The sequence below is a fragment of the Rhinatrema bivittatum genome, chromosome 6 (assembly GCF_901001135.1).
Source record: "Rhinatrema bivittatum chromosome 6, aRhiBiv1.1, whole genome shotgun sequence".
Taxonomy (NCBI): domain Eukaryota; kingdom Metazoa; phylum Chordata; class Amphibia; order Gymnophiona; family Rhinatrematidae; genus Rhinatrema; species Rhinatrema bivittatum.
This window is the reverse complement of record NC_042620.1, coordinates 332,131,660-332,144,743: the sequence shown is the minus strand read 5'-3', so window position 1 is coordinate 332,144,743 and position 13,084 is coordinate 332,131,660. Positions and strand designations below refer to the sequence as shown.

The 13,084-nt window shown below is 45.5% G+C and overlaps 1 protein-coding gene across 3 annotated transcripts in view; it reads left to right on the top strand.

Annotated features, from left to right (window-relative positions):
• The first annotated feature begins 589 nt into the window (after positions 1-589).
• Positions 590-13,084, top strand: part of LOC115094544 (myotubularin-related protein 8-like) — an 84,004-nt gene continuing 71,509 nt past the window's right edge. Inside the window, exon 1 of one of the 3 annotated variants that reach the window (XM_029607701.1) lies at positions 590-714. In XM_029607701.1, the coding sequence (XP_029463561.1) occupies positions 691-714 (24 nt within the window). In that variant the 5' untranslated portion in view covers positions 590-690. Of the gene's footprint in view, positions 715-4,582; positions 5,071-13,084 lie in introns of those variants that run through there. The other 2 variants (XM_029607704.1, XM_029607702.1) reach the window with 2 other exon arrangements.

Here is a 13,084-nt window from a genome sequence, read left to right as displayed (position 1 = left end):
TCGATACTTGTATTGAGAATGTCGGTATATAAAAATCCGAAATAAATAAATAAAGAGCAAAAAGGCCCCTCTTGTCTGCCCAGCAGCGATCAGAGCAAATGCTCACATGGAATCCAAACCCCAATCCCATTGGGTGACTCCTGGCTCGGTCCCCCTTGCTGGAATCTAAAACTCTCTTGCACATGAGAGGCCTCAGGTCTCCGATAATTTACAGTCTGCCTGCAAGAGCGGCGGCAATTTACATCCGCGAAAATAAAACCACGGCCCCTCTCCAGTCAAAAAAAAAAAAAAGGTGCGAGAAGTTCGCGGGGACGGGACTCCGCCCCGCCCCGCCCCCTCGCGTAGCGTCTGGTGGCCCCGCCCCCTCGCGTAGCGTCTGGCGGCCCCGCCCCCTCGCGTAGCGTCTGGCGGCCCCGCCCCCTCGCGTAGCGTCTGGCGGCCCCGCCCCCTCGCGTAGCGTCTGGCGGCCCCGCCCCCTCGCGTAGCGTCTGGCGGCCCCGCCCCCTCGCGTAGCGTCTGGCGGCCCCCGTCTCAGTCACCGTGGTTACGGACGCGCAGATCGCGCGATGTTTCAGACGGGACCCGCGAAGCCCGTGGGCAACATGGCGGGTTGGGCGGGACGGGAGAGCCCCGGGTGCTGAGCTCCGCTCGGGCACAGACAGTGGAGGACAGGAGGGAGCGACGACGAGGATGGAGCACATCTCCACGCCTAAGGTAAGGGAGCGCCCCCGGCTGCGGGAGCCGCCACTTGTCGCTCGGCCGTCCTCCCGCCTTTCCGAACAAAACAACAACTTTAGATAGGGCGGAAAACGTAGGTCCCCATCCCGAGCCGGCAGGCGGTACAGAGCGGTGCGCTCGGCCGCGCGTTTTAGACGCGCTGTTATTACCCCTTGTACTGTAAGGGGTAGTAATAGCGCGTGGAAAACGCGTGGCCCACCACCCCGAAACACATGCAAATGCCTATTGGTTATTACCCCGGAATACTGAAAGTAAAATGTGCGGGAAAAGCATAAAAAACTGCTTTTCTGTATTCCCTACGACTTAATATCATAGCCATATTAAATCGGAGGCACCAACCCCCTTTCCCCCCCCCAAAAAAAATCTGGAAAATGGAGGCTCAATTTTGCCGGCGTCCGTTATCAGAACTGTGGCTGTCAGCGGGTTCGAAAACGACGCCAGTAAAATTTAAGCATCGGTTGTCAGACCCGCTGACAGCCGCCGCTTCTGCTAATAAGGAGGTGCTAGGGATGCGCTAGTGTCCCTAGTGCCTCCGTATTAACGTGACACCTAACTTATGGGCCGATTCAGTAAAGTCCGCAGGAGAGGGGCGAACGGCCGCTCTCGCAGTGCGCGCACAGGCCACTCACGATTCAGTATGCTAATTAGGCCCGGCGGTAAAAGGAGGCACTAGGGACACTAGCGCGTCCCTAGTGCCTCCTTTTGGACCGGAGCGGCGGCTGTCAGCGGGTTTGACAGCCGACGCTCAATTTTGCCGGCGTCTGTTCTCGAGCCCGCTGACAGCCACAGGTTCAGAAACTGGACACCTGCAAAATTGAGCGTCCGGTTTTCGACCCGACAGCCGCGGGCCAACGTCAGTTTTGTTTTTTTTTTGTTTTTTTTTTACTTTTGGAAAGTTTCGGGACCTCCGACTTAATATCGCCATGATATTAAGTCAGAGGGTGCACAGAAAAGCAGTTTTTACTGTTTTTCTGTGCACTTCCCTGGCGCCGGCAGAAATTAACACCTACCTTTTGGGTAGGCGCTAATTTCTTAAAGTAAAATGTGCGGCTTGGCTGCACATTTTACTTTCTGTATCGCACGGGAATGACTAATAGGGCCATCAACATGCATTTACATGTTGCGGGCGCTATTAGTCTTGGGGGGGTGTTGGATGCTCGTTTGATGCGCTATTACCCCTTACTGAATAAGGGGTAAAGCTAGCGTGTCAAACGCGCGTCCAAATGCGGGTTAGCTGTATCGGCCTGATAGTTATCATTGATCCCTAAGTGAAAAACTTATTTTTTTTACTGAATTTTAAATGCAAGTTCACAATCTCTCAATGAAATATAAAAATATAAACAAGTCAACAGTTCAAAAAATGATTTAAAAACTCAAAAGTCAGACTTCTCCTAGTTGACAAAATCTCAAAATGAAACTTGGATAAATATAAACCTGTAAATCCATGGTTCAAAAAAGATGCAATATGCTCTGTGTTCTACAATGGGGGAAAATCCACCAAATCTCATTTGGAAATGTCAGTCAGGTGTAACAAAAAATGCAAAAACGAATCGGACAATTGAGAGCATCTCAACCAGCGCTGCCAGCATCTTGTTCAAAAACCCAAGGCAGATCAAGACCAAAATGGTCCAGCCCAGCAGATGTTCAGGGTTCCAACTACTGCCCCATGCCGGTTACTCCCCATGTGTGGGCTTGTAATTGCTATTCCGTGCAGATTATCCCCTCGCCTTCTGTTTTAAGGTTGTAACTGCTGCTCTTTGGGGGTCACCCCCTTGCAGAAATGTTATGCCAAAAAGTACCACAGGTTACTCCATCAGGATAACTCTTCTAAAAAAAACCCACCACATTTTCCATGTAGACATGGAAAATGTAGACATTGTCTTGGATAATGTTTTATTTTTTGCTCAGTTTGTTTTTAGAAGAGTTTATCCGGATGATTAATTTTTGGTATATATATTTTTGGTATATCTGATTGACATCTGTGAATGAGATTTGGTGATCTTCCTGTCGTAGATCAGAGGGTATTGCACCTATTTTTGACACTTGCATTTAATACTAGTTATGTGTTTTTCATTTTCACCAGTGAAACTGGGTATAGGTGTTTGCTGTATACAGTACCTTATGAAATCCCTCAATATAAGCTTTGTAGAGCATTTGAATGTTTTATTTTTTTCGTGAGTACTAGTTTCTTGGTCTTTACTATCCATGGCACTTCTGTCTTTTTGTCATTTGCTATTGAGTTAATGTACGGTAACATCTATAAGTGAGCACCACAGCCTCCAAAATATTAAATATAATGTGCATATACTTTGTGTCCTTGTGACAGTTTGTTTACACTGTACATAAAAAATGTGAAGCATCAGAAAAGCAGCTTGACAATAGTCTCTCTTTGCAATATTGGCGCATGCAAAATGGGTGCTCATGATTGAGTGCCTGCTGTCCTAACTTACGCCGATCCACCTCTCTTAGGCCCCTGATTTAATATTTAACTTAGTTGCCACGGTAAAAAGGAAGCGCTAGGGGGAAATTGTGTCCCTGGCGCCGTCTCGGCATCCAGTGCCCAGGAGAGGTGGCTGTTGGTGCGGTTTAGGAAATGGACGCTTAGTGCAAGTGTCCGTTTTCTCCCACTACTGGCACAATATACACAGCCTGGACCATGTATATTATGGTTGTTTTATAATGGGTGCCCAGACGTTTTTTTAACTGATTTTGCTTTCTGTGGGTCCTCCTACTTAGCATCGCAACAATACCAGTAGGGATCACAGAAAGCAGGACTTTGGGGGTTTTACAATGCACCCTTGAATGCGCCAGCCCTGGGCTGGTGTAAAATTTGCTGCATTGCAAGGGTGCGTTGGCCGTGTGGGGGAAACATTTTGCATCACGGGGATTATCTAATGGCCTCATCTACGTGGACTTTACATGTGATGAGCGGTATTAGCTATGCGCTTGATTGGAGATGCATTTTGGATGCGCTAATCCCCACTTTTGCATCAGGGGTTATGCAGGTGCGTCCAGGACGCGTGTTGACCGTACGCTGGCCGCAGAGCACGGTATTGCATCGGCCTGAAAGCGTATAAAGATTAATCATGTTGTCGCTCTCATTGGGTTCAGATGAGATTATAGAAGGTGGTTTTGCTGAAGTAATCCCTTGGCAAACTCAGTCACATCGATTTGGATGGTTTAGTTTGTCTGAAATGTTCTTATCCAGTGTAAGTTTTTCATTAACCACCATACCCATGGAGCAGACTTAGGTACCAGGAGCACTTCAGGGCTTCCAGTGTCTGTCCAGGGTAATTCTAGCAACGATTAACGTGAATAAGACATTTTTTTCCTGACTGGCTTTAGTCAAAGCCAATTAGGGGCAGGGAATAGAACACAGTCAGCAGCAATTTAGTTAGAAATGTAGCTTATGTCCAGAACAGTCTGATCTTAGGACAGGCCAATTATGTGTTGAATTTGCCTCAAAGGTCACAATTCTCCATTTCAAGGAATGTGCTGATGCAGTTGGGGGGAGTCAAAAAGCATTTTTTGGTTCAATTTGATACAGTGTTAATTACCAACACTATTTTTCACTTTCCTGTGGAGTGCTATGAAATAACAGCAGATAGAATGAAGCAGGATCTGATAGATCTCTGGTCTTTTATTTAACCTATTCTGGTTTACTACAGTATAACTTGTGAGGTAAATCAAACATCATCGTTGTTTATGGCATGCGTTTCCAGCAGCAGCAGCATTCCAACTGTGTTACAGTAGGTTGGGTTGGTTACAGATACAGTGTAGGGAGCACAAATAGGCCAGTCCGCCCTGAATATAATCTGTCGGGGCTTCGGGCATGCCCCGGTGGGCTGGTCCGGCCAGTCATGTGGTTCGCTGTATGTTGGTCACAGCGCCTCTATGCTCGTGGAGCCGCTGCGACCGACACCAGCTCTGCAGAGCTGGAGCTTCCCCCAAGCTTCTCCATGGGTACTACGGAGGTGGTAGCTACGGCAGTATGGCCGGCTTCCTGCTCTTCTCCCCAAGCAGCAATAGGTCGGTATTGTCCTGTTCCCCCCGCGCATCTCCCCAAGCAGCATTGCGGCGGTACAGGCCGGCTCCTCAGGCACCCCTCATCCTGAAGCACTCTTGTGGCTTTCCTCTGCCTCTGCAGCCTCCTGTGCTAGCGGGGTGCAACCAGCAGATTTCCCACGCTGTGGCCTCACTGCTGGTTGAAGACCTGCTGGTCCCGCCTTATAATTGGCCACAGCCAAAAATAATGCTCCTCCTCTTCCCACATCAAGAGACACCTCCAGGATTATCAGCAAGCAGCCCTACCTGCATTCCTCCAAGACCAGTGTGAGTAAAACAGCTTATTTAAAAAAAAATCTTCAGATGCCAAGGGGATGAAAAGTGAGAACAATGCTAGTGAGTTAGTGAATGTGTGTGTATGTCTGTGTTTGAGAGAGCGTGTGAGTGTGGGAGAGAGATTTGAGTGAGCATGCATATGTGAGCAAGCGTTCATGTGTGTTTGAGGATGAGCACATGAGAGAGGAGAAAGTTTGTGCCCCTAACTAATCCATAACAATCTCATGGTGACTGTAATCAAAAACTCTCAGGTACTGAGAGCGGAGTATTTTTTTTAAATTTTTATTGGTTAATATTAGGTGGTGTTTGTGTCTGCTGTTGTAAAATATTTTATTGGTGTTTGGGAAATGTTTAAAAATTTGAGTTTTTAATTAATGAATGTATTTTTTTTATTAGCATGGGTTTACTATTATTGATTTATATTGCCTGAATTTATTTTTTTAAGTTTCTTGAGGAATGGTGATGTTTCTGTTCTTCATTCTTGCACTGCATACAGTCTTGTTGCAGTTCCAGTTCAGTTTTTGTCTATACGTCACTATTTATACTTTTATGGTCACCTTGTTCTGTATTTAGTGAGGATCTTTCAGCGTTCTGCATGTGTGTCCGAGGTAGGCATAGTTTCTGTACAGGGATCTATAAGAGCCTGGCCTGTTCTGTTTTCCTAACAGGTGTATTGGGGTTTTAGGGCTTGGTGTAATATTTGCAGGGTTGCCTTTTCATAGGTAGGATTGTCACTGTTTAAATGCTGCAGGTTAGTGCAGTTTTGGTGTGGGAGGTTTATTGTATTGTAATTGTTTACCCATGGCTTTCTGAGGGTCAAGCCCACACCGAACACACATTATAATTTGCCTAATGCGATTTGGGTTAAGAACATAAGAACCTGCCATACTGGGTCAGACCAAGGGGTCCATCAAGCCCAGCATCCTATTTCCAACTGTGGCCAATCCAGGCCATAAGAACCTGGCAAGTACCCGTGTCCTTTTTTTGTAAGTTTTCTGGTTGGCATCACAGCAGTGCATGTAAAAATAATATACATATAGTGATATTTTTACCTCAAAAGTGTCCTTTTCCATGTAAAATGTATTATACATTCATAGTGTGTTAATCATGTGTGTAAGAGAGATGGAATGGTTGTGGAGGGGCAGACTGTAAGGTTCGCTTAGGACACCTAATACCCTTGCATCAGTCCTGGCTGCTCGGACTCCATGTGGGAAAGCAGGTTTCCATCTGGAGTCCAGGCTCGGCCAGGGCTTAATTTTTCTTTTTTAAAGCCCTGGTGAAACAGCAGTAGGAGGGAGGCAGAACAGAACCCTGGGGAACCATAAAAGCCGAGGACTCTGTACAGCACACGGTCAGTGGGAAAACCCTGGAGTAGTGGTGCTGGGGCACGGAGAAGCAGCGGCAAGCTGCAGTCACAGAAAGGGAGGGGATGAACCAGGAGGGAAGTGCCCGGCAGGCTTCTGTCTGAGGTGGCTGGGCTGAGCTAGGCTGAACTCTAAGAAGGGACAGCTGGCCCTGGAGTCATGAACCTCCTGGAGTAGTGGTGCTGGTGGTGCTGGGGCACGGAGAAGCAGCGGCAAGCTGCAGTCACAGAAAGGGAGGGGATGAACCAGGAGGAAGTGCCCGGCAGGCTTCTGTCTGAGGTGGCTGGGCTGAGCTAGGCTGAACTCTAAGAAGGGACAGCTGGCCCTGGAGTCATGAACCTCCTGGAGTAGTGGTGCTGGTGGTGCTGGGGCACGGAGAAGCAGCGGCAAGCTGCAGTCACAGAAAGGGAGGGGATGAACCAGGAGGAAGTGCCCGGCAGGCTTCTGTCTGAGGTGGCTGGGCTGAGCTAGGCTGAACTCTAAGAAGGGACAGCTGGCCCTGGAGTCATGAACCTCCTGGAGTAGTGGTGCTGGTGGTGCTGGGGCACGGAGAAGCAGCGGCAAGCTGCAGTCACAGAAAGGGAGGGGATGAACCAGGAGGAAGTGCCCGGCAGGCTTCTGTCTGAGGTGGCTGGGCTGAGCTAGGCTGAACTCTAAGAAGGGACAGCTGGCCCTGGAGTCATGAACCTCCTGGAGAGTGGGGGTGACAAGAAGGGTGGGAATGGGAAAGGCAGGGGACTGCTACAGGCTGGGAAAGGACTGACAGCAAGCAAAAACATGACATGGCAGTACTGGAACGGGGGGCACTCACTGAGCAGATGAGCAGCAGCACAACAGTGGAATATGCATGTCTGAAAGAGAGAGAATCCCCCCACACACCTATTGTGTCTGTATATGTGGGTGTCTTTCTCTCTGACACAAAGTGTGGATAGGGGTGTTTTTCGGATACACTCGCACTCTCTCTCTCTCTTTCTGTGACACAGTCACACCCACACATTGAGAATGAGAATGCATGTGTGGTCTTTGGGTCAAATAGACACTCAACTCATATACACACACTCACACTCTCTCTTTTCTGTGACAGTCACACCCATACGTGCAGGCCGATACAGAACGGTGCACTCGGCCATGCTTTTCCCACTGGCGTCTGTTACCCCTTATACTGTATGGGGTAATAGCACGTGGAAAACATGCAGCCAACCCCCTCCCCCAAAACTAATAGTGCTCATCACATGCAAATGCATGTTGATGAGGCTATTAGTCTCCTGGAATACTGAAAGTAAAATGTGTGGCTTGGCCACACATTTTACTCTCAGAGAATTTAACGCCAGCCCTTGGGCCGGCGTTAATTTAAGTGACCCTGAAAAGTGTACAGAAAAGCAGAAAATACTGCTTTTCTGTACACCCTCCGACTTACTTTCATAGCGATGTTGTCGAAGGAACCTAAAATTTAAAATTTAATCTAACCCGCTGGTGAGCAGGTAAGAAAAACAGGCACTCAATTTTGCCGGCATCCGTTTTCCTAACCCATTGCTATCAGCGGATTCGAAAACCAATGCCGGTAAAATTAAGCGTCGGTTGTCGGACCTGCTGGCAGCCACCGCTAACAAGGAGACGCTAGGGACGCGCTACTGTCGTTAGTGCCACCTTATTGGCCCGACACCCAGTTTGAATACAGAATCGCCCGCCCAGGAGCAGTGCCTGGGCGCCTATATATATGAGTGTCTATATGGTGCCTATATACATGAGTGTCTATTTGACCCAAAGACCACACATGCGTTCTTACTTTCAATCAGGGAAATTCAGTAAAAAGTGTGGGAGAGCCAGCACTCCGTGTTGAGTGCCTGCTCTCCAGATGCGCACCCAGGCACCGCTTCTGGGCGCGCGATTCTGTATTCAAACTGGGTGTCGCGCTAGGGACAATAACGCATCCCTAGCGCCTCCTTATTAGCGGTGTGTGTATACATATTCATTCTCTCTCTCTCTCTCTCTCTCTGATATAGACAAAGTGGGTGTATGTGTCTCACACTGGCTAGCAGTATGGTTGTTTCATTAGTTGGCAACAAATTCAAGAGCTGATTGATTGGCAAGGGACTTTAACACCAGAGCAGGAACCTAGGAGAGAGAGATTTATATGAGAGATGTAACCAAACGTACGGGGGGGGGCCCCCCCCCCCAACCGATTGCATGGGTAGAACGGTGACTGCAGCTGTTTGCTCATCCCTGGTCTAGGGTGTGCTGTACTACTTGGTTATTTAGGAGAATTGTGAAATTTATGTTGGAGATTTTTTTGACTCCGTTTTGCCAAGCTCCAGGTCACATGATATATACCTCTCAAAGATCTTTGACTTGCTTTTGGGAGCTGTTGAAATATGCACTGCAGGGAAAGTGTATGGGAGAATCGGTCAGATACCCTGTGGGCTGGTTTTGAAACGAAATCCCTGGGGCTGATACTTTCCTGTAATTCGCCCCGATTACTGTACATTACATGAGTGGTGGTAATTACAGTGCATACCCATGGCTGGTTTTGGTGTACAAGTTGAGGGGCTACAGCATAAATATTATGGGTTACAATGATAGGAGCTGTAATATGTTAAATACGATAGAATGGCAAGACTACATAGTGCATGTGTAGTGCAAATCAGGAGGTCTGTTGAGTGTACAGATGGCACTCAGTTGAGTGCTAGTGGCGCTCAAAGGTTATTGTAAAAGGGTTCATGTTTTGGGTATGAACTCATTGCTTCTTCAAAAAGCCAAGTTGTCACAAGTTTCCTGAAAGATAGGAGGTCTGGAGCTAGTCTGATGCAAGGTGTAAGATTACCAAAAGCTTGGGGCAAATCCTGTGAGGATTCACCTCGTGGTTCAAGTGAGTCACATAGATATGTGGTCTATCATGACTAGGTGGGAAGGTATGTAAGTGGTGCTGAGGTAGGTCAGTGCGCAGCCTTTAAACATGGCTCAGGAGAATGCAGGGAGCCAGGATCGGGTTTTTAAGTCTGAAGTAATTCTTCCATTCTATATCACTCAGACTGCAGTATTTTTGTATGCATTGTATTCAATGGTTTATCTGTTGAGGTATCCTGACATGAAAGTCATTACAGTAATGTAAGCAGGAGGTAACAGACACCTGAATAGCGGTGGCAAAATCCACTGCCATTCCAGAGAAGATGGTAGAGTGGGTGAAAATGGAAGAAGGCTGCTTTAGTTGCTGCTTGTACTTTGGGGTTTGATGGTAAATTGGGAGTCCAGCATGAAGCAAAGGCTCTGAACTTGGGAGCTGGGGAGGATGGTTAGTCCTTTGAGAGTGCCAATCCATAGTACCTCTGTCTTTTGGTGGATTAGGATCAGTTTATTTTGACGCAGCCATTAAGGTTGGCTAGTGTCTTGTCAAGGTTTGGGGTGAGTAGGATCAGCCTAGGGAGTAGTTTATAACCTGGTAACTTTGCCTGTGGAGAGGAGTGGGAGTGTCCTGTAAATATTGAACCTTGTGGTATTCCATAGGGGAGAGGGTGAGGCTTGGCGAGGACTAATCCAGCAGAGATTGGAGGGAAGGATGTGAACCAAGCTAGTTGAGAGCCTTGCTAGTCTTAGATCTTTTAGGCGGATGATGAGGCGTTTGTGGTCTCCATATCAAAGCTGCAGAGAGGTCTGGGATTATTAGTAAGGCTCATTGCTTACAGATTTGTCAGCCAGGCTTATTAGTGTAGTTTCAGCACTGTGGTGTGGTCAGAAGCCAAACTGGAAAGGATCCAGACCATTTCTGGAATGTAGGTAGCACTGCCTCTTCAGGAAGGAAGCTTAGAGACTGATCTGAGTTGGGCTGCTTTAATGAATACCTCAGGAACACTTTTTTATTTTTATTTTTTTAACAATCTGGTTTAGATGGGCTCTGCTTGTGTTTTATTGATGGCCTGGAGGTAGCTTGGTTGACTATCCAGAAGGGGCAGGGGTCTTTCTGGCACGTTATTGCTTTGAGTGAGGGGAGATGGGTATCAATGCCTTTCTCTAGTAGGGAAGTGATGCAGTCTATCGTGCATTTGATATGCCCGTTGTTGGAACCCTGTCCAGTTTTGATTGGATGTGTGTGGTTTTCTCTGAAAAATGTTTCTGGTTTATTGCACGGAGTTGGGGAGAATCCTGGAGGGGCATGTTGATTGTGCAGAACGGGTGAGTTTTTCCCTTGATTGTTTTTGCGTGGTTGGCTTGGTTCCATCTGCAGTTGTCGTCATCTTCTTGTCATTTTGATTTCCATTCTAGTGACTTGCCAGTTTCTTTTACACGTTTCAGTTCTGATGTGAACCAGGGTATGGGCTTCGGGTTTTTGAAGTTTCTAACTGGAATGAGTTGGGCACATTGATTTTATATTGTGCTTCACTTTGGGATAAGCAGAGTGAGGGATGCTTGACCAAAAGCCATAACTGTCATCAAGTCTCACATGAAATTGTAGAACTGGCGATATTTCCCCCACTTACTGATCTGCTAAAAGGTATTCCAGAAATATCCTTATTCACACATACAACATGACTACATAGTAATGTTGACATTTCTGCTTTTAGGGGTCAAATGTAAATGTAGAGCACCACGACTCATCTGGGAATTATCCATGACTCAGGAATGGCCTAATTTTGGCAGTAGTGGAGTGAAGGCTTGTGATGCTGTATGCCTGGTGTTTTATTCGTTTGTATTTGAGGTGTCTTTTGAGTGCATTTCTAACATATATTCTTTAGGTTTTGCAACTATTAAGTATAAAATATCCGCTCTCTATTTCTATATACTGTATCTTAGTGCTGTCTTTCTGAAGCCTGTAGTAAAGCATCAACTGGAAAGCTGTTGATAGACCAAGGAGTATTATGAGTTGTATATAAAAAGTACAGACGGGGAGAATCTGCAACAGCAAGACACAGATTTAGACCTTTATTTTTTATCTATTTATAATATTTCTAGACCGCACTATGAACCTTTCCAGGTACTTTACAATTAAAACATTTATAAATATATAATAGTACAATATGAAATCCAAGTGTAAAATTAACTTACTAAAATAAAATCTAATTACATAATAGAATTTCTTATCAAAAGCATACAAAAACTGAAAAACATATGAGAATTCTGGCGTAAAAAAATCTCAAACTCTTGTTGTCCTCTTTGGTCAGTTCCTAACGACTAACCACCGACCTGCTAGACAATCTTTCCCTCCCCAGCAAACCACTAAAATGAATAACACGCATTCGTGTTTTTGCGTGGTTTTAGAATTTCGATTTTATTCATTTTAGTGGTTTGCTGGGGAGGAGGGAAAGATTGTCTAGCAGGTCGGTGGTTAGTCGTTAATATATAAAGCGTATTCTGCATGCACAGAACCTAATATATAAAGCAATATATAAAGGTCTAAATCTATGTCTTGCTATTGCGAAACTGAACTCATGATCATTTCACCTCAACCCATCAACCCCGTTCCACACCCTCAGCCAACTCCCCCCTTGCTCCCCCAGTCCTCTCGCAATTTGTAAAAGACCTAGGTGTCACACTTGACCCCCAATTCAGCCTACAGAAATTTATCTCCTCCACCATCAAAGACTGTTACTTCAAATTATGCATTATGTAAATATTATACATAAAGAGACATTACCGCACAATGTAAATTAATTTATTTCTGTAAAGATTCTATTATTCATGTCTATGCTTCTCTTCTTCCTTCCCCAGTTTCAACAACCCTGTTATATTGTAACTTTTGCTTCCTCTGCACTCTGCACAAAGAACAGGGGGGTGCAAAGTCATTGCACCCCCCTGTTCTTAGTAAACCGGCATGATATGATTGTATCATGAATGCCGGTATAGAAAAGCTTTAATTTTATTTTATTTAAGATTTTTATATACTGGCATTCATGATACAATCACATCATGCCGGTTTACATATAACAGGGGTGTACAATGAACAATTGAATAACCTATTAGTGTGGAAGGAAGCAGTTACAAATAACAAGGTAATAGAACTGGGAGAAGAGAAGGAGGGAGAGGATAACATTAGATATATTTATTTATTTATTTATTTATTTATTTATTTATTTAAGTTTTTTTTATATACCAACATTCAGGACGAAAGTCCCATCATGCTGGTTCACAAGAAACAGGGGTGCAATAATAATAAAACTTTACAATATGAACAAAAGTGCAGAAAAGCAGTTACATATAACAAGGAAATCAATAACTTGGAGAGAGAAGGAAAATGAAGATCAGATGATTATATATATGTATAATTAGCATTGTATAAATAACATTGTAAGAGGTGGCTATTAATGTTATTATTAGCGGAGCGTGTTGATTGATGAGTTAAATAATGTTGGAGTTAGGAAATGCCTGCGTGAATAGCCACGTCTTGAGTTTTTTCTTGAATGTTGAGATGCTGGGTTCCATTCTAAGATCCGGGGGAATGGAGTTCCATAAAGTTGGACCGGCTGTGGAGAATGCCCGATCTCTAAGCGTGATGTGTCTGGTAGTTTTGGCTGGGGGTACTTGAAGTGATCCTTTGTAAGCATCTCTTGTCGGTCTTGTTGAATGGTGTAATCGGAGGGGGATATGGAGATCGATTGGAGCTAATTGATGGATGTTTTTGAAAATGGTGAGAATGGCCTTGTAGATTATTC